At 42.3% G+C, this 21,208-nt stretch overlaps 1 protein-coding gene across 1 annotated transcript; it reads left to right on the top strand.

The window, feature by feature from the left end:
• The first annotated feature begins 13,349 nt into the window (after nucleotides 1-13,349).
• Nucleotides 13,350-20,344, top strand: LOC115664378 (uncharacterized). Its single transcript, XM_030586312.2, has 10 exons — nucleotides 13,350-13,427; nucleotides 13,666-13,777; nucleotides 13,908-14,004; nucleotides 15,090-15,233; nucleotides 15,819-15,877; nucleotides 16,596-16,663; nucleotides 16,747-16,798; nucleotides 18,510-18,674; nucleotides 18,799-19,398; nucleotides 19,948-20,344. Exons 1-10 carry the CDS (start codon nucleotides 13,420-13,422, stop codon nucleotides 20,161-20,163), a joined length of 1,521 nt encoding a protein of 506 aa, XP_030442172.1. The 5' UTR covers nucleotides 13,350-13,419; the 3' UTR covers nucleotides 20,164-20,344.
• Nucleotides 20,345-21,208: the final 864 nt, after the last annotated feature.

The following is a 21,208-nucleotide window of genomic DNA, read 5'->3' as shown; positions in this document are numbered from 1 at the left end:
GGGGAGAAATTTCAGATTTATACGAACCATCAAAGTTTAAGGTACTTGTTCTCCCAAAAGGAATTAAATATGAGACAGCGCCGTTGGATGGAACTCCTTAAGGATTACGACTGCGAGATTATGTATCACCCTGGAAAAGCTAATAAAGTAGCGGATGCACTGAGTCGGAAATCGAGCATCGCGCATATGATGGTCAAGGAGTGGACTCTGTTGGAGGGAGTTCGGGATTCAGAATTTAAGTTTGAAGTGAGTCATGTCTCGAGTCTACTTGCAGCGCTGAGGATTGAACCAGAAATACAGACTAAGATTAAGGCTTTACAATCGACGGACCCGGAGACTCAGAAGATTTTGAGTATGGATGCCACAAAAAGGAAATCAGATTTTCAGGTATCCGAGGATGGAATTCTAAAGTTCCGTGGACGGTTATGTGTACCCAGTGATACAGAACTGAAGGAAGAGATTTTGTCTGAAGCACACCATAGCAATTACAGTATTCACCCGGGTAGTACGAAAATGTATCAGAACTTGCGACAGCATTATTGGTGGAACGGCATGAAAGTGGACGTAGCCAAGCACGTGGCCAAGTGTTTAACATGTCAGCAAGTGAAGGCACAACATTGTAAGCCGGGTGGTATGTTGCAGCCATTGGAAATTCCCGAGTGGAAATGGGAACACATCACGATGGACTTTGTAATGGGATTACCGAGAAGTCAAAGGGGTCATGATTCGATTTGGGTGGTAGTCGACCGATTGACAAAGTCAGCACATTTTCTACCTGTACGAAAGGACTTCGCCTTGGAAAGGTATGCCGAGATTTACGTGCGACAAATAGTCCGTCTGCACGGAGTGCCAGTGACAATCACTTCAGACCGGGATCCTAAATTTACGCCGCCTTTTGGAAAAGTCTTCATGCGGCATTAGGAACGGTTACGCTTTAGCACGGCCTATCATCCCCAGACGGATGGCCGATGCGAAAGGACGATTCGACCTTGGAAGACATGTCTGCGAGCATGTGTTTTGGATTTTAAGGGTGGTTGGGAGGAACAGCTACATTTGGTGGAATTCGCCTACAACAATAGCTACCAGCAAAGTATCAAAATGGCACCATTCGAGGCACTTTATGGCAGGGCTTGCAGAACACCGGTTTGTTGGGATGAAGTTGGTGAGAGGAGCATCACAGTCCCGAGTTGGTTCAGCAATCGTCGAAAGCAGTCAAGATAATTCGGGATAGGCTTAAGACCGCTCAGAGCCGCCAAAAGAATTATGTGGACCGGAGACGTAGGCCTTTGGAATTTCAAGTGGGGGACCACGTTTTCCTCAAGGTATCGCCTATGAGAGGATTATCTCGGTTTGGTAAGAAAGGGAAGTTGAGCCCGAGGTACGTGGGCCCATTCGAGGTCTTAGAGAGAATTGGTACCCTGGCCTACCGTCTCGCGCTACCACCAAATTTGTCTCAAGTGCACAACGTATTCCACGTGTCAATGTTAAGAAAGTATGAACCGGACCCGACCCACGTGCTGAACTACGAAGAGATAGACATGGACGACAGAGTGTCGTATGTGGAAAAGCCAGTTCGGATCGAAGACAGAATAGAAAGAGTGCTGCGGAACAAGAAAATTCCGATGGTCAAGGTGATTTGGGAGCACCATGGAACTGAAGGTGCGACGTGGGAAAGTGAAGAGTTGATGCGACACCAGTACCCTCATTTGTTTGAATAGTTGGGTTGAATTGTAAATTTCGAGGACGAAATTTTTGTAAGGGGGGAAGAGTTGTGACATTCCGAATTTTGGCCCATTTTTGGGATTTATAAAACGGGTATTTCGTCAGTGCGCTTATAGTAAAAATCTCGCCCGGGAACTGATCACTCCCGGTTATTATTTTTAAACCTTGAGATTTCGCTAGAATCGCATTCGATCGAATTTGGCCGTTATTTAGACCCTGACCTTGGCAGTCGATTTTCGAGAGCTTCGGGACGAAATAAATTGGACGGTGTCGATATTATTGTGGCCAGCGTCGAGGTGATTAGGAATAGTGAGAAAGTGGATTTTTGGACCGGGTGCGAATTTGGACTGGTAGACCTCCCTCATAGTGTGTTTCGAGTTATTTTATTTTGGCCCGTTGTCTTATATTATTGTTTGGGATTTTTCGGGACAGCTAGATCTTTTTCCGGGTTTGAATCGCGACGCTTAGAATAATATTTAGTTTGAACCGTGTCCGTTGGTTCGCGCTCGAGGATAAATATTAGCTTTTTCTTTCTCTCTCCTTCCTCCTCTGTGCCGCGCCACCCACCCCCGTGCAACGTCCCCTCTGCGCACGTCTCTCTCTCTCTCTCTCTCTCTCTCTCTCTCTCTCTCTCTCTCTCTCTCTCCTCTGCGCCGCGTCCGCCCCCTCGCGTGCACGTCCCTCCCCCATTAAGCCATGCGACCCATCCCTCTCTCTTTTCTCCCTCCTCCTTTTTCCTTTTCTTTTCTTTCTTCTCTTCTTCTTCTTCATTGTTCCTCGCGGCGTCTGGTTCCGCCGCCGTGCCCCGCTCGCCGACCGCCGTCGACCGCCGCCGTTCCGCCTCCGTCCAACGCCACCCCACCAGCCGCCGATGCCGCCGTCCTCCCCGCGCCGTCGTCGCGCAGCCGTGTCGCCCGGTAGCCTCGCCCGACCCTGCCTTCTCCTCCTCCCGAACGCGTGAGCTCGGCTCGCCGCCACTGCCTGTCTCGGCCCGGCGTTGCCCAGCCGGCCGCCTTGCTCCGCTCTGCTGTCCAGCTCGCCGCCGCGGGAGCTCAGCCCGTCGCCTTCGCCGCTCGTTTGTTCGTGCACCTGGGAGCTCGCCGACCTGAGCTCGACCGTCCCGTGCCGTCCACCGCCGCTGCTGCGAGTCGTCGCCACGTCGCCCAGCCATCCCCGTCGTTGCTGCTCACCGGCCGGCTCCTCCATCGCCAGCTCGCCCGGCCAGCTCACCGCCGGTCCGCCATCTCTCCCCCTCAGCCCCGATCCCTCTCTCCCTCACCCTCACCCTCACCCCCCGGCTCACTCTCTTTCTCCCCTGTTCAGCTCACCGCCGCTCGTCGCCGCCGGTCGCCGCCCCGACCAGCCAGCCCAGGCCGTAGCCGGCTCGTCGCCCACGCGACCAAGCCGCGCGCCCGTCGCCGTGCCCGTTCCCGAGCCCGTGGCCGAGCCTTGTGCCCGTGGCCGAGGGCTGTGCCCATGGCCGAGCGCCGTGGCCGAGCTCGCCGGCGCGCCGTGCCCGTCCGACCAGCGCTGTCGCCCGTCCGACTAGGCGCGTCGCCCGTCCGTTCGCCCGTGCGCCCCCTTGGCACGCCGCACGGCCACCGCGCCCGCGCGCCAAGCGCGCCGTCCGGCCATTGTGCCCGCGTTGGCCGGCCACCGCGCCCGTTGGCCCGTGCCCGCGCCTAGTTCGGCACTGTTCACCCGGGCCATTTTAGGCCCGAGCCGATTTTCTCCGGGCCAAAACCAAGTAAGTGACTTCCTAAACCCTACCTAGTACTTTGGGTATTTTTAGACTTGTTTAGGGTGAAATTTAGTACCGGCTTAGGACTTTAATTAGGTGTGGGCTAATTAGACTGATTGTGCTTAATTGGTGAATTATTGTGGCGATAGTTGTGCGGCTGATTTAGTGATTGACTGAGATAAATATGCCTGACTGAATTGTCGTGGCGCTTGTGGGTGAATTGGATTATTTGAATGTGCCGACATGAATGTCGGGTCGGTGGACCGACGTGGGGAGTGTGAATTAAATTGGTTGTTAGAGTGTGCTAGATTGACATTGGTGAAAGGGTGGTGATTGAAATTGATTTATATGACTAAGAGCATGGTGAATTTTGTATTGTGGTGCATGTGCATGAGAAAAGCCCGGCTTGATCTGAGGGCTGACCTGAGGCGCAGTAGCGCGGGTCGTGGGAAAGTGTGAAATGTCCAGTGAGGGACGAAGCCCGGCTTGATCTGAGGGCTGTCAACCTTAGGCGTGGTTACGCGGGTGTGGCTAGAAAGGCAAGTAAGGACCTGAGGCGTGGTTACGCGGGTCGAGAGAAATGTCCTGAGGCGTGGTTACGCGGGACTGAGCCCGGCTTGATCTGAGGGCTGCCAACCTGAGGCGTGGTTACGCGGGTGTGGCTAGAAAGGCAAGTAAGGACCTGAGGCGTGGTTACGCGGGTCGAGAGAAATGTCCTGAGGCGTGGTTACGCGGACTGAGCCCGGCTTGATCTGAGGGCTGGCCTGAGGCGTGTTGACGCGGGCCGTGTGAAAGGACCTGGGAGGTCGTGAGAAAGTTGCTCGGCCACGCATGCGAATTGAGTGTGATTGAATTGACTGGTTGAATTAGTTGGAGTGATTGAGTGAAAGCGTGGTTGGTGTTTGAGCGATTTGTGATGTGTTGTTTAATTAATATTATTGCCTTATCACGTGACGACCAACGTGTAGAGTTGGCATGGACTTGATGACGAGGTAAGTACAATTATGCGAATTTTATATGTTATGGGGTAGATTGCATGTATGACTTGTCTGGGTACGCATTGGCCTACGTGGGGTTTAGGGGGTTGCTTATTGAGACTCGTTCTCACGGTTATTATATAACCATTTCAGATCCGCGACCGTAATCGATTCGGAGACGCCGCCAGAGCACCACAGGGATTGAAGAATAGATCATTTACCCTGTCTTTTGAGTACCTTTTGTAGAGGAGATAAGTTTGTCAACCACCGCCCCCTTTTGAAAACTGTGGTTCTAAATTGGTAGCCCGAGTTATCGTTTTGTATAGTGACTATTTTATGATGGTATGCAATTATTGTTTCGCACTATCCCTTTGTCGTTGTTTATTGTCTGGGTTAATTAGTTTCGCTTCCGCTTGCTTTTATTGTTGGGTGTTTCATTTGGGTCGGCGACGCGTCCTGGGACGTCGCGTTCAATGATCGACCACCAAGGGATGACCGCGCGCTCGCAGGGTGCGGGGCGTGACATGATCGATACATTCTACTTCCATACTCAGGTTTATCGACTCCCTAATATACAATACAATGAAGCAATATCCTTTAGTTCCTCGCACAAGAAGGAGCTGGTAAACGACTAGTAAAGTTACGGAATTAGTTACATTAATAGAGATCACGTCTAATTGAGATCTCATTAACCTAACAAGCTGAGTTGGCAAAGCCTCATGCACGTATTTTGCAAAATAGGACTTCAATGCACGTGAAACTTGAGAAGTCATCGGCAAAATTGGTGGCCTTTTGTCTCTGTTTGTTTCACAAAAAATAAATGATTTGAAAAATAATTTCCTAAAAACAATCGTTTGAAATAATTAGTCTATGGAAAATGTTTTCATTATCGATAACAATTTATGTCTAAATATTTTTGTAAACAATGAAAATATTTTTCGTTCATTCATTTTTTGTATTCCTTAAAAGGATAAACATACTCCTTGAAATTTCAGAGCTACTGAAATTAGAATAAAAATGTTATGCTTTACAAAATGATCAGTAATATGTGGAATTTCTCATTCTTGAATGAATCTTTAACTCTATTAGAGTCAAAGCAGTTGAGATTGCCAAATTCATCTATATGAGTTGAATTAAGATCGCATAATGCCACACGATTATATCCTCCAATTTATCTTCTTTGTTTGAGCATGAGAAGGGATATTATGATATTACAGATTCTGATAGGAATCCTAGTTACGAGCTCCGTTTTGTTATTATTTTTTCAAATATTAAGAAATCTGTTGGTATTCATGTTGAAGCATCAAGTATTAACAAAATAAATTGTAATTGTGATTGTCAATGAATATGTAAAATGAACGTGGCCATTCAAGTTTATATTCTCGGCCTATGTTTTCCTTAGAACTGAGTACGGAGGTACTTACCTTTGAGATGCAGATGGTAATTGTAAACGATGGTCAATTGTTGAGATCCTGGAGTCTTAATTACTGATAATTGGCATTGGTGAAGATAAACAAGGAGAGAGAGAGAGAGAGAGAGAGAGAGAGAGAGAGAGAGCCGCTAAGAGGTCCCGAAGAATTTGAGATTGATAGATAGAGTGAGAGTTGGAGAGAAGAAGAGGAAAAGGACGAAAGAAGAGGTGGGGCTGGGCACTTTAGGTTACCTAGGGTTTGGAATTTTTTTTTACATGGTTGGTCCTGGACCAACCAATCCTAAAGCATAGTATAGGTTTTATCGGCCCTAGGACCAGTGACCAACCCAATCCCCCTAGGAATCGGATCGGATTGGGCCGATTCAGATCAAATTAGGATTAACTCTGGACCGATGCTCACCCCTAACAAAAATCAAAAAGAAAATAGTTTAAGTGGGAAGAGAAAAGAAATGAAGAAAATTACGAAATTTTGCCTTGGAAAAAGAAAGAAAATAAAATTTGATTTTTTTTGGTCAAAAAATAAAATTTGAGTTTTGAGGAAATTATTTCTCTCCTATTTAAAATCATTTCCCTCTGAGGAGTACACGCATTGTATTGAAGAAAAATAGCAAAAATAAAAAATAAAAAAATTTAATTCATTTTATTCTTGTCAAAATGATAAATAATCATAAGCTGAAAGATGAGTTTTAATGAAATACTTGAAAATTATTTTAAAATCAAGTTACATTTAAAAATTCTTTGATTATTTTTCAGTCATCTCTATATCGTAAATTATGATTTTATTGATCTCCAAGTTTGTATATATTGATACAACAAAAAATCACAAACTGGTAGTTTGCTCAATTTCTATCGTCAATTTTTATGGGCAGGTAATACAGAGAATCATGGATCGCACAAGGTGGCATGGCAGGTAGTTTGCTCACCTAAAAGGGAAAAAGGATTACGAATGCTCGATCTAAAATTATGGAACAAAGTATTGTTAGGCCGCATGCTATGGAACCTCATCAATCGTCCATCCTCTTCCCTTTGGAGTATATGGGTTCACAATACCAAATGCAAAGGCACTCCAATTATGCAGATCAACATTACGGGCAGTATGGCTTGGAGTTGGCGATGTCTCCTTAAATTACGACATGTTTTAACCTCAGTTATCCATAGCTCAAGGTACTGTTGCCAAGAAATTTATGATGACCAGTTGTGGAGTTGTATGACCTAATTTGGGCTAGCGGTATTAGCAAACACAATTTTATTGGCCGGCTCGTTTGCAGAAATAGACTATCGACGACAGAAATCGTCGTCCAATGGATGACTTCAATTGATAGCTAGTGTAACTTCTATAGGACTGGTATAGAAGACAGAACACATTTATTCTTCCAGTGTGAGTGGATAGGCAACTTATAGCGCAGTATCCCTGCACAACAGGGGATTAGGCGCAATTTAGGAGGATGGAATGAGGAACTTCAATGGATGATTAGGGCAACAAAGGGCGAAGATTTGGCAGCTAGACTCCTTAAGGTATCCTTTCTAGCAACCATCTATGGCATATGGATGGAGCGCAACCGAAGACGGTTTCAAAACAAGTCAACTGGTATCCATATTATTTTGGCCAAGGTGCGTAAAACTGTAAGAGGTAGAGCGACCAAAACATTAAACGTTCTCTGACAAATGTTGTATTGGCTACTATATGGAGACTTCCTACCTCCGTCTTCTTGAATTATTAGCACTATTGGTAATGCTGGGGGATACCCTAAACTGCTATACTTCATTCGCTCTATAATACTGACATTTTATGTAACATCCTGAATTTTGATCTGTTATCGGGATCAATAAAGTGTGTATTAATTCTCGTTTGATTTTAGTAAGTCTCGCCCGGACTTGATCAATCACGGGATACTAACCAAATGGGAAAGGCTAAATAGGATCAGGTACGTGGACCAAGGACCCGATCGCGATTGAGTGCCGAGTTCGAGAAACATCGAGGGAATATTTTGGACCAATATGGGCCGATCTTAGGAAAATGACGGATTGATATAGTCAGATACGTACGATCGGATCGCGGGTAATTCCGCACGACCGAAAGTACGCCTGACTAACGAACCCCGATTTTAATCCAAACGATCGCGACCCCCGGTACTAGTGATAATTCCTCTCGTTCTCTCGAAATTCGAGGCCATCATGACTCGGACAATCCTAGGTCGATACGCGTAACACCTAAACAGTCGCCCGTTAGTGAGAGGCCCTAAGACTTCGAAACGAGTTATTTTGATCGCAATATTGAGCCCGAACTTCGATATCAAAATTTCAAGGGTAATTACGACTATTTTGCAAGACGGACGTCATTTTATAGTGGCCACACATGTTTGGGAGTAATATGGATGAAAACGGAAATTTCGACAGAAATTGGGGAAAATTACAATTTTGCCCCTGGGGACTTCGATGTCCATTTCTGAGGCCAAGCGAGGTTATTTTTCGAGGCCGATGCCATTTTTGGGTGGCCACGCATACCGGGAGTCGTTATGGACAAAAATAGGAATTTCGACAAAAATTGGAAAAATAATATTATTTTATTCTCGAAACTTTGCAGTCAGTTTTCGAGAGCTTAAAGAATGAATTTCGCGGATCCGACGCCATATTATGTTGGCCATGCACATATGGAACACGTATGTGCGAAAATTGGAATTTCGGTTCGGGATCGGAAAATTACGAAAATGCCCCTAGGCCATTTTTGAGTAATTCCGAAAATTGGTTAATTTTTGGGATTTAACCAAGGTTGGTTAAGGCTAAACCAGGTCTGGTCAGCTTGGGTTAAGGACAAATGACCATTTTACCCCTACATTATTGGATTGGATCAAATTTGGGCCATTGGATTAGGGGCAAAAGTGTCCAATGCTATGGATTAATGACACTTGGATTCCACCCACACTTTGTTGACCTATTTGACCAGACATTTCTCTCTCTCTCTCCCATTCTGTTCTGATATGCCGAGCCATTCTCCTCCTCCCCTTCCTCGTGAATTTCTTTTCCCGTTTCGTTTCTAGCGTGCACGGTTCGTCCATTCGTACTGTTCACGTCGGAACAGTACCAGCCGGAGCTGTCCCCGCCGAGCCAGCACCACCAGCAGCTAGTTTCGCCCAAGAGCAGCCACCATCAGCCCCGGTTTCAGCCTAAACAGAAGAAAAACAGCAGCAAATCGCCTCCGTCGGTGTCGCCGCGGACCGCCGGCTTGCACCCAGAACGCCGCCGTCGATCCTTACCGCGCGTCGGTGATCGACCGCCCGTTCCCGTCGTCCCGAGTCATTAATAGGCGAGTATAAACCCCTAAACCCCTAATTAGTTTTAATTGTGCATTTTTAGGGGTTAATTAGGCCTAATTGAGCGTTAATTAGGCTTAATTGTGTGTGGGATGTTTTGTATGAGTCATTAGGACCTAATGAGATGATTTAATGGTGGATTAAGGCCCAAAATGGCCCTTGTTCTGGTACTGTTCACAAAGTACCGAAAATGTGCATATTTGTCTGAATTTTTCACTAATTGAATTCAATGATTCAAGGCTTGGAATTAGACAAATTCAAGTGTTAATTAAGCTTATTTGAGGCTTAATTATGTATATTTGATGGTTGGATGATTAGGGTAAGTGATTAGGCCCTAATGAGATGGTCTAAAGGTGGTTTAGTGCATATGTGAAATTCGGTTATGGTACTGTTCACCAGGACCGAATTGCACTTTTTGGTTCAAATTGAGATTTAAATGGTTCTTTGACTATGGTTTGAGTTTGGATATTCTTGGGGGTTGATTGGGACTTGAATAAACCCTATTGAATGACCTCATGATTGTAAGATCGATTAGTCCAAGATGGGCCTTAGGCGCATTAGATTGATTTGTGTAATGAATGCGCGGAATGAACTTGGAATTGATTGGATTAGAATAGAAATGCTTGGGTATGCCAAGAATGAGAGGAATATGTCTAATTTGAGCATGGTTATGCTTGGTGTTTTGGCATCGATAATTAACTTTAAATTCCCAGGCACGTGGTTTACAAAAGTACGTTGTGGTATGACTGAAATTGGGTGCTTAATGTACATGTATGAATTTTATCCAATGTTGGCCTTCGGGTCGGGCCTACGGGTCGTTTTATCAACTGTGGCCTTCGGGTCGGGCCTACGGGTCGTTTTATCAACTGTGGCCTTCGGGTCGGGCCTACGGGTCGATTTATCAACTGTTGGCCTTCGGGTCGGGCCTACGGGTCGTTTTATCAACTGTGGCCTTTGGGTCGTTATAATCAATTGTGGCCTTCGGGTCGGGCCTACGGGTCGTTTTATCAACTGTGGCCTTCGGGTCGGGCCTACGGGTCGTTATATCCAACTGTGGGCCTTCGGGTCGGTATAATTGCACTTGACTTATATTGATATCAAATGCCTAACCTGCAGGGCTAAGATAATGTATAAGGCGGTGAGCCGGGAATGTATTAACGTTGTTTTACCGGTTCATTGGTTGATGCGTTTTATTTACCCTTCTGGAGGTGCACATTAGCCTAGTTTAGGATTAGTGGTTTGTACTTGCTGAGATTTCTCACGGTTGTGGTAAAACCGACATTTCAGATCCCCAGCCATGAATTTTGAGGCCGAGCCCGAGACAGAGTTTGAGGCTATGACTTCCGAGGAGAAGCCGGAGCAGTCCGAGAGTTCCTCGGAGTCGTCGAGCTCCGATCCAGACTGGGAACCGTAGTTTAGGTCTCAGCCTTAGGTGTGAGGGCCGACCCCCTTTTTGACTGTAGCCTCTAGTGGTTAGCCAATTCCCCTAGGCTACCGATCCCGTTTTGTACTCGTGGCCCTTTTGTTGTATTTCTTGTTTATAATGGATATTGTATATATAAGTGTTATAATGAATGTATATGTTGTTTTTAATCGTTTGAATTTTGTTGGCTTGTGCTACTCATGGTTGCTTTTAAATTGTCTGGGTGTATATATATAATATATATACGTCGTTTCCGCATGTGGCGTGTTTTCTCTGATTTGGGTTTTCGGGTCGGTGACGTAACCTGGGAGCGTCGTACCTTATTTCGACCTATACGCGGATGTTCATGCTTCGTGGGGTACGGGGCGTGACATTTTACACCCAAAAAAAAAAATCTCAAACTAGTATATCCGAGCCACATCTACTTATAACTAATTTTTGTGTCACAAAAGCTCCCGAACTGGTACACCCGAGCCACCTTTACCCAAATTAATTTTTTATCACAAAAATCCCAAACTTTTACACCATGTCACATTTATCTTGCCACATTTAACTCAAATTAGGGTAATATATAGGACTTTTTGGGGATAAATGTGGCACTGGTTCAAATGAGATACGGGTGTATCGGTTTGGAATTTTCTGTGACATAAATAGATAAATATGGCATGGGTTTCCCAGTTCATGATTTTTTGTGATGCAAAAATAGGTTTGAGGCAAAATGGGACATAGATGTACCAATTTGATGTTTTTTGTGGTATTAATCTTATTGTATTTTTAATGCTTGTATGATGATTTTTGCATGGAATTTTTTTGTAGAATTTAAATTAAGAGAATAGATATATAAAATAAACCAAGGGAATATTCTTTTAAAGTTATTATTTTCCACTCATGAAGTTTCAACTCTCTCGGTCCAAACACATAAACAAGGGGGCAAATTCAGAGATAAGAAAATTTATAGCAAAATGAAACTGATGATCATCCTTTTTAAAATGCACGCGGCGCCATAGTCACGAGCGTCGCTTCTTCTTTGTACTAGATAGAGGCCCGGGCGTTGCGCCGATTGTTTTACCAAAGCATCACGAATTACATTACGATATATAATAAAGATGATATAATTTTTTTTGCTTGAACATATATATGTGTGTGTGGCAACATCAATATTATCCTTTATTGAATTATCACAAACACCATTTTATTGTATTTTAACTTTTTTTTATCTGTCATACTCTAACTCTCAACTCACTCTCAGACTTTTGCCCCACTTCTTCGCAAAGTGTGAGAGTCGAAACCTACGTCTGAAACTAAACGTCCATACCTCTAACCTCACTTGAGAAGGTGGGGAATGAACTCCCCACCTCCCCCTTCCCAAGTAGGAAGGATGACCATTGGGGCAAACCCCAATGATTACTGTATTTTAACATGTAGCTCTAGGATTGAATACTTTTTTTTTTTATACAAATAGATTATTTCACTTCCCAAAACGTTTCTTTTTGGGATAATGACATAAACAGTCCTTGAACTTTGGCCAAATGTGCAATGTAGTCCATGAACTTTTAATTTATTCAATGTAGTCTCTGAAATTTTTGTACATATTCAACGTTGTAGTCTTTGAACTATTCCCTGAACTTGAATTTATGAAAAGATTACATTGAATATTTTCATATAATTTAGGAACTATATCAAACATGTACCGAAAATTCATGGACGATATTACACATTAGGTTAAAGTTTAGGAACTATATTTAATAAGGGTGTGCATGGTTCGGGTGGGCGGTTCCCACCATAGAACCGGGAACCGCCCACTAAGGACCAGTTCCTAAAAATTGGAACCGGGAATTGCCCGTTGGATCTATGGATCCAACCGGGAACCGGACCGCCGGTCCGGTCCGGTTCCCGGGTGGGTCCATAGAATCGATCCTACCAAACTTCACATGTCGGCATTGTAATATGCAACAAAGAATTACGCAATGGAAAGAAATGATTATGGAATAATTAAAATTACACATCATCAATATGTTCATACTACTATGGTTTTTATTGATTTGGGGTGATTGATGCGGTGCAGCATTATTTCTGTGGTATTGAACAGTATCTACATGTGGCCTTGTTTATGCAAATATTAAAGTGAACATGAAGATTTGAAAGACCTGTGGGTAAATAAAGTTAAACGTGAAAAGAGAGAGATGGACAACTCCCTTACCATTCTATCAAAGCTTTTCTATATGTTATTATCCCACCTTTGCCAATTACTATCAAGAAAGCATGGGCTTTTTTGCTTACTAGGTCTGGGAATCGACTGATAAAAGTGAGAGAGTGAGAGTATTGAGCGAGATTCACATTTAGGGATTTAGGATTTTTATTTCTTTTTTTTAAATTAAAAATTAAATAAAGTATATAATATATAATATTATATTACCGGTCTGGCCCGGGTGGGTGGGCGGTTCCACATCTGGAACCGGGAATCGGACCGGTATCTACCGGTTGCAATAAATTGGAACCGGGAACCGGACCGGTTCCCTTAGGAACCATCGATTCTGGACCGGTCCGATCCGGTTCCGGGCGGTTTCCGATTCTTTTGCACACCCCTAATATTTAACAAATTAAAAATTCGGAGATCACATTAAATATTAGACCAAAGTTCATGGATTATTTGTATCATTTTTCCTTTCTTTTTTATTCGCGTCAAAAATCCCACGGCCACGCACGCGCAGTGCACGCGCCTCACATCGTCCCTACCGTGTAACACAAAGTAAGAAAACGAAGGGAACGGAGAAATCTGTGTGTGTGTAGCGCGCGCTCCTCCACTCACGAGCATGAACAGGTGATTTCCTCATCTTTCGTGAAATCCGAATCACTCGTTTTCGCTCGCTACTATGATGTCTGTCGGGTCAATGTGTCCTAGAGATTGCGCAGAAATGTCTGTTCGATCAGTCGGTTGCTGTTGACTCCGGCTGCTGCGTCACGCAAGGATGTCCTTCAATTTAACCGGTTTTCCTGTTGATCCTGGGGCATTTCTTGATTTAGGGTTTGCTCTAATTTGTCGTGCGGTTGGGTCTCAGGTTCGTTTCGAAGTGCTTTGCTGCAAATTTAGGTGGCAAGCGAGTCGGATCGAGGTACCTGTGTGGAGCTGCCGCTGCCGGCACATCCAGTTCGATTCGCCAATCCAACCATGTATTTATCCTTTTTCTATAGCCATGTTTTGTGGGTTTTTTTTTTTTAGGGGGGGTGTACAATGGCATGCCTCTTTGTTTCTAGTTTGTTTGTGATGTTTTGGTGCTGGAATGTGCTTTGAAAATTCTAGGGTCAAGAGCAGCAATGTAGCGGAACCGGCATCGCCCAATATGACGTCGCTATTGTTGGAGGGGGAATGGTTGGCATGGCTCTTGCTTGTTCCCTAGGTAAGCTATGGCTTGTTTAATCTTCATGGGGAGTTAATGTCCATATCCCCATTTTGTAACACTAGGTAGATAATCTGAGTCTGAGCCTATTGATGTTTCAGTGTTAAGTAATATGTATCTTTCAGCCAGTGCAGTGCTTTTTATCTGGACCCTCAGTTTTTCAAGATTGTTGTCCTATGAATTGGCTTTCTGTTTGCCAATTCTATATAGGATAGGGTAGATATTCTAAGACTCATCTATTGAATATGTTTACTAAGTGATGTGCTAGATTTCTATTGAATGCTTAAATGGGGTTCACTCCGCTCGAAAAATTTAGAAGCAATTAGGGATACTTGGTTGTGGAAGTTACCGTCACCACTGGTGGCTGTGGCGATTAGTGATACTTGGTAGCGGCAAACCTTACCACCCATTCTGGCAATGATGGTATTGCTAGCCAGTGGTGGCTGTCAGTGTTAGGTGCTGATCGGCACATAAAATGGTGGTGATAGCTGGTGGAAGAGGCAGTGGCTGTGACAGCAAAAGGGATGGTGGCTTTGAGGTGAATGTGGTTGGTGGCACTAGTGGTCGTGAAAGTGGGATCCTCGAAGGTGGCAAAGGTTGAAGGTGGTGCTTCTCGGTGGTGGGTGAAGGTGATGGTTTGGTTGAATGAGTTGCCAGACTTGAAGTCCTATGTTAAGTCTGAAAAACGAGTTATGTTTTTTTTTCATAAAAAAAAAATAGGATGGCTTAAAGAATTTCAATATGCCTTTTCTGTTAATCTGAATTAAACATAATTCCTGTTGACCTGTCTTTTGCAATCTTTCAGGCCTTGGAGAATTAGGAGAATGGGTTTTTGACATGTACTTCTCCAAAGGCTATTAGAGTCTTAAATTTAGATCGTTATTGTATTTTTAGTATTGAAGGTTGATAGTGGTAACGAATGATGACATATCTACTTATGTCATTTGTTCAAGATGTCACCATCCTGAAATGTTTGTGGCATAGACACGGAAAAAGAAAACCATTTGCTCATCTGTCTTTAGTGACCCTCCCTCACTGTCTGTACATTCAACTGACTTCATGCAGTCAATGTTGATTATCTGCAGCAAGCATGCCATTGACAAACCAATTAAATATTGCCATCATTGATAGCAATCCAGCATTGGTCAATGGAATTTGCATCAACAAAGAGGATTCTCCGGATCCGAGGGTCAGTACAATAACGCCTGCAACAATATCAATGTTCAGAGGTAAAGTAGTATTACTATAAAATTTAGGAGCTTTTGCAGGCTCCTCATTCTCATCTTTCTCGCTCCATTTTCTTTGGTACTACTGTCTTTCTACCGTCACTTTTGCTAAATGATGTCAAGTAGAAGTCTCTCGGTCGAGCTTGGTACTCTTTATTTATTCTTTTGGTCAGTATTGTTTAAACTTTTCATTTGTTTATTCTGTTGGATAGGAATTTCTTCCTTCAAAAAATCATATCCTTTGATAACATACTTGGACAAACCATTACATTCTTCCTTTCCTGCTCATGCAAAGCAAATTTGTTTTCTATTGGATTAGGGCGTGAGATAGAGCCAGATGTGTGTCATACAAATAAGGTGATTTGCTTCAAAAAATCATATCCTTTGATACAATTGTCACGATTTTACCTCATTTTCTGGAGTTGTCATACAAATAAGGTGATTTGCTTTCTCATGACATAGATGAGTCAGTGAATATCTAATTTTACCTTTTATTATGGAGTGAACAAGGAAGAGGTTATAGTTTTTTTGAAGGCGACAATGCTAATGTAAGATATGTATACGTTGGTAACATGGTGAACTTTGTAGATATTGGTGCTTGGCAATATCTTCAGCAATATCGACATGCATATTTTGATAAAATGCAGGTATTTCTCTTACTTTATTTGTAAAACCACTTCTCCTGTGGCATTTCAAAGATTTACGGAAGTTAAATAATACAATGGTGTGCTTGACTATTATCTCACCTATTTTTTTTTTGTATTGACATACCAAATGAATTTTTTTACTATTTTCTTTTTCTTTTCCTTTTATCTTTCTATGAATCAGTAAGCTATGATTCTCTTTGGAGTAGATCGAAATGAGTAGGGGCTCTGAGTAGCAGAGGTGGTCTGTTGGCTTCAGAAGAAATGTCAACCTGTGAATTGGGAATGGAATTTTCTTCTGGTGACAGAATTAAAGTTTGAAAATGTGAATCCAGATTGGAGGACTCGCTTTCTAGGAAATATTTTGGGGGTTACACTTGGCCAGATTCATGGAGATAACTATTCTTTTGATTTTAGTGGAGAAGCATTTCTCACTGTGCTTTGACTTATGGGTTTTTCTTTGTCCTTATTGTCGTAATATTCTCGTGTCAATTGAGGAATACTTAAATTTGAGTCAGACCTGCATGATGGTCGGCCCCTTAGTGGGATAAGGCTTGGTGGTGGTGGTTGTTGTTGTTGTTGTTGAAGTATGTTAAATAAACTATGAATTATGGTTTGCCGTTTCATTTTCACGTGGATATTGGCATTGCTGTTTGGTAAACTATACCGCTTGTTGCATAAAAATTCATGGTTCTGGGTTAATGTCCTGCTTTTTCCTTAGGTATGGGATTATACTGGCTTGGGGTATACTCGATACCATGCAAGAGATGTGGATAAAGATTCACTCGGGTTAGCATCATGTGTATAGTGAGCTTCAATATATTGTTTCGTAGGCACAATCTAGTTGATGATGATGCTGTTATGAATGACAGATGCGTGGTTGAGAATAAGGTGCTTCAAAGTTCTCTACTGCTATGTATACAGGTACTCACCACCATCACTGCTCTCAGAATTCCATGGATTCCATCAGAATTAGTTTACCTACTACTTGAGAGCTTTCACATTGATGGGTTGTTACACCTTCGTATCTAATTCAAAATCTTTCAATTAAAAAATACGAAAGAAAAACCATGCTTTAGGGGACTCTTACCAGTAAATCAGAACAGATAAAATCTCCTACTTTTTGCATACTTAATTTGCATGAATTGTTTGGTATTGGAGATCATATCGCTTGGTGCTCTTACGCGTTTATGAGACCTCTTAATTACTCATAATGATTATCAATCGTTTCTTGTAAGTTGAGGAATTTAATATGCACTGATAATCGTAACTGTGGGGTAACATCTTGATTAGCTATTCTATGTTTGCGCTGTAACATCTTAATTAGCTATCCAATGTCCCTTTACATTAATATATTCTCAGTAAGCACTGTAATGCCTTCAACCCAGACTAATGTTGGAACTTTAAATAATGACAAAACTATTATTTGATTAATATCACACGCAAGCGCCATTGACCATATTAAAGAGATGCAATGAATGATGTTCACTTGTATGGCTGATCTATGTCCATATATAAAATGGTTTGAGCACACTTTCAATTTCGTAACTCATGTTCTATATACACCCAGTAGGCGGTAGGCGCCATATTGGAATATGTGTGACATTGTGAGAATTTGCCACGTCATCAGTGCTACATCGCAGGTGTTAATAACAGGACGTGACAAAAGGACTTGATTGAACAAATCGAAAGAGGTAGAGGACCCAATTGTACATTTGATAAGAGTTAGGTGACCTATAGTAAATAACTCAACAGAAAATCATACATCAACTAGTTTGTTCACTTTACCATATACATGGTACAGTAGATTGTTGCCTAGCGAAACAATTTTGCATTAATCCTTATGACTGTCATATTAATTTCTATATCACTTGATTAAGGCGTTGCACCCTTCTTATGCCAGTATAGCAAAATAAGAATGTAATCATGGTTCATGTATACGACGATACACATGACAGTTTTTACCATCCTTTATATGTCATGGTAGAAAATTGGATGTAATCATGTAGAGGATGACTGCGATGGTGTTCACCTGTCACATTTTATATTTGACAGCATATGTGATGCTTACTAATACACTATAACCAACCAAGGTTATATTAAGTTCATAATAGTATGTATTGCAGTAAAATAATTGTTGTCTGGTCAAAGTACAGGACAGTGAATACACATAAGATCATACTTATGTGTTGGTGAATGATGTGTGAATTTACTGATTTTAGGGACTTCTGAGAGAGGTAGTGAATTAGTTACTTCACTCGTCCTGAAAGCAATCTCCAAAGAATGGCACATGCTACTCGCACAATCGTTGGCTTGTCGAGAATGTGATGTAATTTAGTCGTTTTTTAGTGACTCAAATTTTATTTGTTGGATTAGCGATTTTAGTTATTGCAATCTTTCTTATCTTCCTAGGGTCTGCCTTTCAAGATGACCATTTTATTATTATTTTTTATGTGAAATTGAGCTTTTAATTCACCTGTTGGCGCACCGGGTAACATATTTGAACTTGACGAGTCATTTTACTTGGATAAATTAGACGATAATACAGAGTTGCTGTCAACTTAATATCGTTAAATGTAATTCAGAATAAATATTGCAAGTTTGGCACATGAAACTAAGAGATACGTCATGGCAGAATGCAGATATTCAGAAGAAAATCTTTCCTTCCAGACTAGTTTCAATGAGCTTAAATCCAGGTTTGAAATCTAAACGGATGGATGGTATCTGTTCAGAGATTTCTAGGGCGGACCTCACGAAGCTGCAATTGAGCGATGGAACTTGCCTATATGCAAAGTTGGTGGTAATATTGTGTTATAAATTTTCATAATCTAGTTTAAGAAGTTAGTTTAATACAGTCCAAATGATGAGTTATTGGGATAGGTAGGCATCTACAGAGTGATCGAGCTAAATGACATTGACTGCAGGTTGGTGCTGATGGGTCCAAGTCACAAGTTCGGGAATTAGCTGGATTGAAGACTACTGGTTGGAATTACTCACAAAATGCAGTCATCTGTACAGTAGAACATGCTTCAGACAATCAATGTGCTTGGCAAAGGTTTCTTCCTGCTGGTCCAATTGCCCTTTTGCCAATGGGTGATAATTTTAGCAATATTGTCTGGACCATGAACCCAAAAGAAGCCTTGGATCGAAAATCAATGACTGAGGATGATTTTGTGAAGACAGTGAATCATGCTCTTGATCAAGGATTTGGTCCTCACCCCACATCAAGCTTGTTAGGGAATGGAAATATCTTGTCTTGGTTCAGAGCCGGTGTGGCCACATCTGGCAATGGGGGATTTGAAATTCCACCAAAGGTGCTCAAGTTGGCATCTGAAAGAATGGTGTTCCCTTTGTCCCTGAGACATGCTAATGACTATGTGTCGAAGCATGTTGCTTTAATTGGTGATGCAGCACATACTGTTCATCCTTTGGCTGGTCAGGGAGTCAATTTGGGCTTTGGAGATGCATTTGCTCTTTCAAGAGTAATTGGCGAGGCCATTGCTGTTGGTATGGACATTGGGGAGGTTCGTAATCTCTTGCTCAATTGTTGCTTAAAAAGTTTTGATTCATCTTTGGGAAGACCGTTCTTGAACATGCTGCACAAAATTCAATCGAGCATTTCATTTTTGGGAATGAATGGAATAAGAAAAACTGTCAATCACATTTAGCTTATTATGCTCATTGCTTCCTTAACAGTCGGAACAAACCGATGCTTATACTTACAGGGAGTATGGAAAAACTCCATTGGTAAATTTGTTCCCTGTTGTTGATGTTATTTCTCACCTTGGTCCACCAAAAAGTAATCACTTCTGATGCATGACTAAGAATTGCGCTCATGGCTATCACAAAATTTTAGATGAGAGATAAAGAACTTCTTGTTCAATATCACCGGTAAACAGGGTTCTACTGCTGAGATCTCATGCATAGACAGTGGAAGAGTGTTGGTTTTAATCTGTTCCTCTTTGGCTAAAAATTGGGATTTTCATCTGTGCATGGGTGTGCAAAATTTGCAGATGAGAGTGAACTGATATTGGTTAAGTCAAATTTGATTGGTAGGGTTCAATATTTTGCAGGTGTCTCTGTTAAAGAAATATGAAGCAGAGAGGAAGCCAGCTAACATTGCTATGATGGCGATCCTTGACGGGATTCAGAAGGCTTACTCCGTTGATTTTGGGCCTTTAAACATACTACGAGCTGCCGGTTTCCATGCTGCCAACTATATCTCACCTCTCAAAAGGAGCATTATATCATATGCCTCGGGCGAGCAAAGACTGCCGCTTTTCACGTAAGGCATAAGCTGTTTTTTCGAAAGATACATTTCTAGCTTCTGTGCATACCAGAAATTCCTCCTCTTAGCAGTCACTGCAAGTCTGAGATAGGTTTAGACTTTCATGTCGGTTTCTTTAACTGTCGATGTGCAACTCTCCTGCGGTGCATATATAATGCTTCAGAAGCCAAATTTCTTCGTCATTTTTGTGGCCAATCGCGCGGGCGATTAACTTTCACACCGACTTGATTCCTCATATTCTCTTTGACAAATTGAATGCCAACTTATTTGTTATCTTGAGAAATACTGTTGATAAGTGCGCACATAACTTTCCAGCGGTGTATATTTATAATCTTGTGGAGTGCAATTTCAACTCTTACCAATGTGAAATGCTTGAAATACTTTTATATTGAGATTTAAATATACAAATAACTTTTTCAGGATTTCTTGAAATTGAAGAAATATCTTGGAGTTTGGTAGGAAAGTTACTTTTGACTTCTTGGAAATCCAGACAACCCAACCCTTTAATCTGTTCTATTTAGGTACTTCATCTAATACCATTTGAACCGCCGATTGTCCGTTCAGGCCAAATAGACTGTCTTTTTTGGATCAATAGGCCGAATAGACTTGAAGAGCACCCATGCGTTTGTTGGGTCCTATAAAATATAGTCTGATTTTTGAGTAATTTGAGTATAATTCTCTAAAGAAGATTCCAAATTTCATTAAACTTGATTCGTTTGAAACTAGACACCTGTGGCGCTCCAACCATAATTTGTTTGACCATTTTGAATCACGAAAAGTTTTTCAAATATCTAAAGAAAGAGAACCTTAGAATTCTGCCTGAAGAAATGAACTTACTTGACGTTTGAGCAATCTCGCATTGGATGTTGGGTAATGCTGAATTCTTCGGAAACGAGCCTTAATCATTCTCCCCTGGTTGCAAAAAAGACTTTAGTTCTCATTATCGGCATAAAAGGAAACGTCGGAAAAACTAAATGGGACAAAATTTCCATCCATCTCACGTTGTTTCTAGGGATAATATCACAAAAAACCCCAAATCGGTTATA

This window comes from Syzygium oleosum, unplaced genomic scaffold (genome assembly GCF_021117445.2).
Source record: "Syzygium oleosum isolate NSW1041296 unplaced genomic scaffold, Sole_v2.1 Sole_v2.01, whole genome shotgun sequence".
Lineage (NCBI taxonomy): Eukaryota > Viridiplantae > Streptophyta > Magnoliopsida > Myrtales > Myrtaceae > Syzygium > Syzygium oleosum.
Note: the sequence above shows the minus strand (reverse complement) of the source record. Positions and strands in the feature narration are given on the sequence as shown.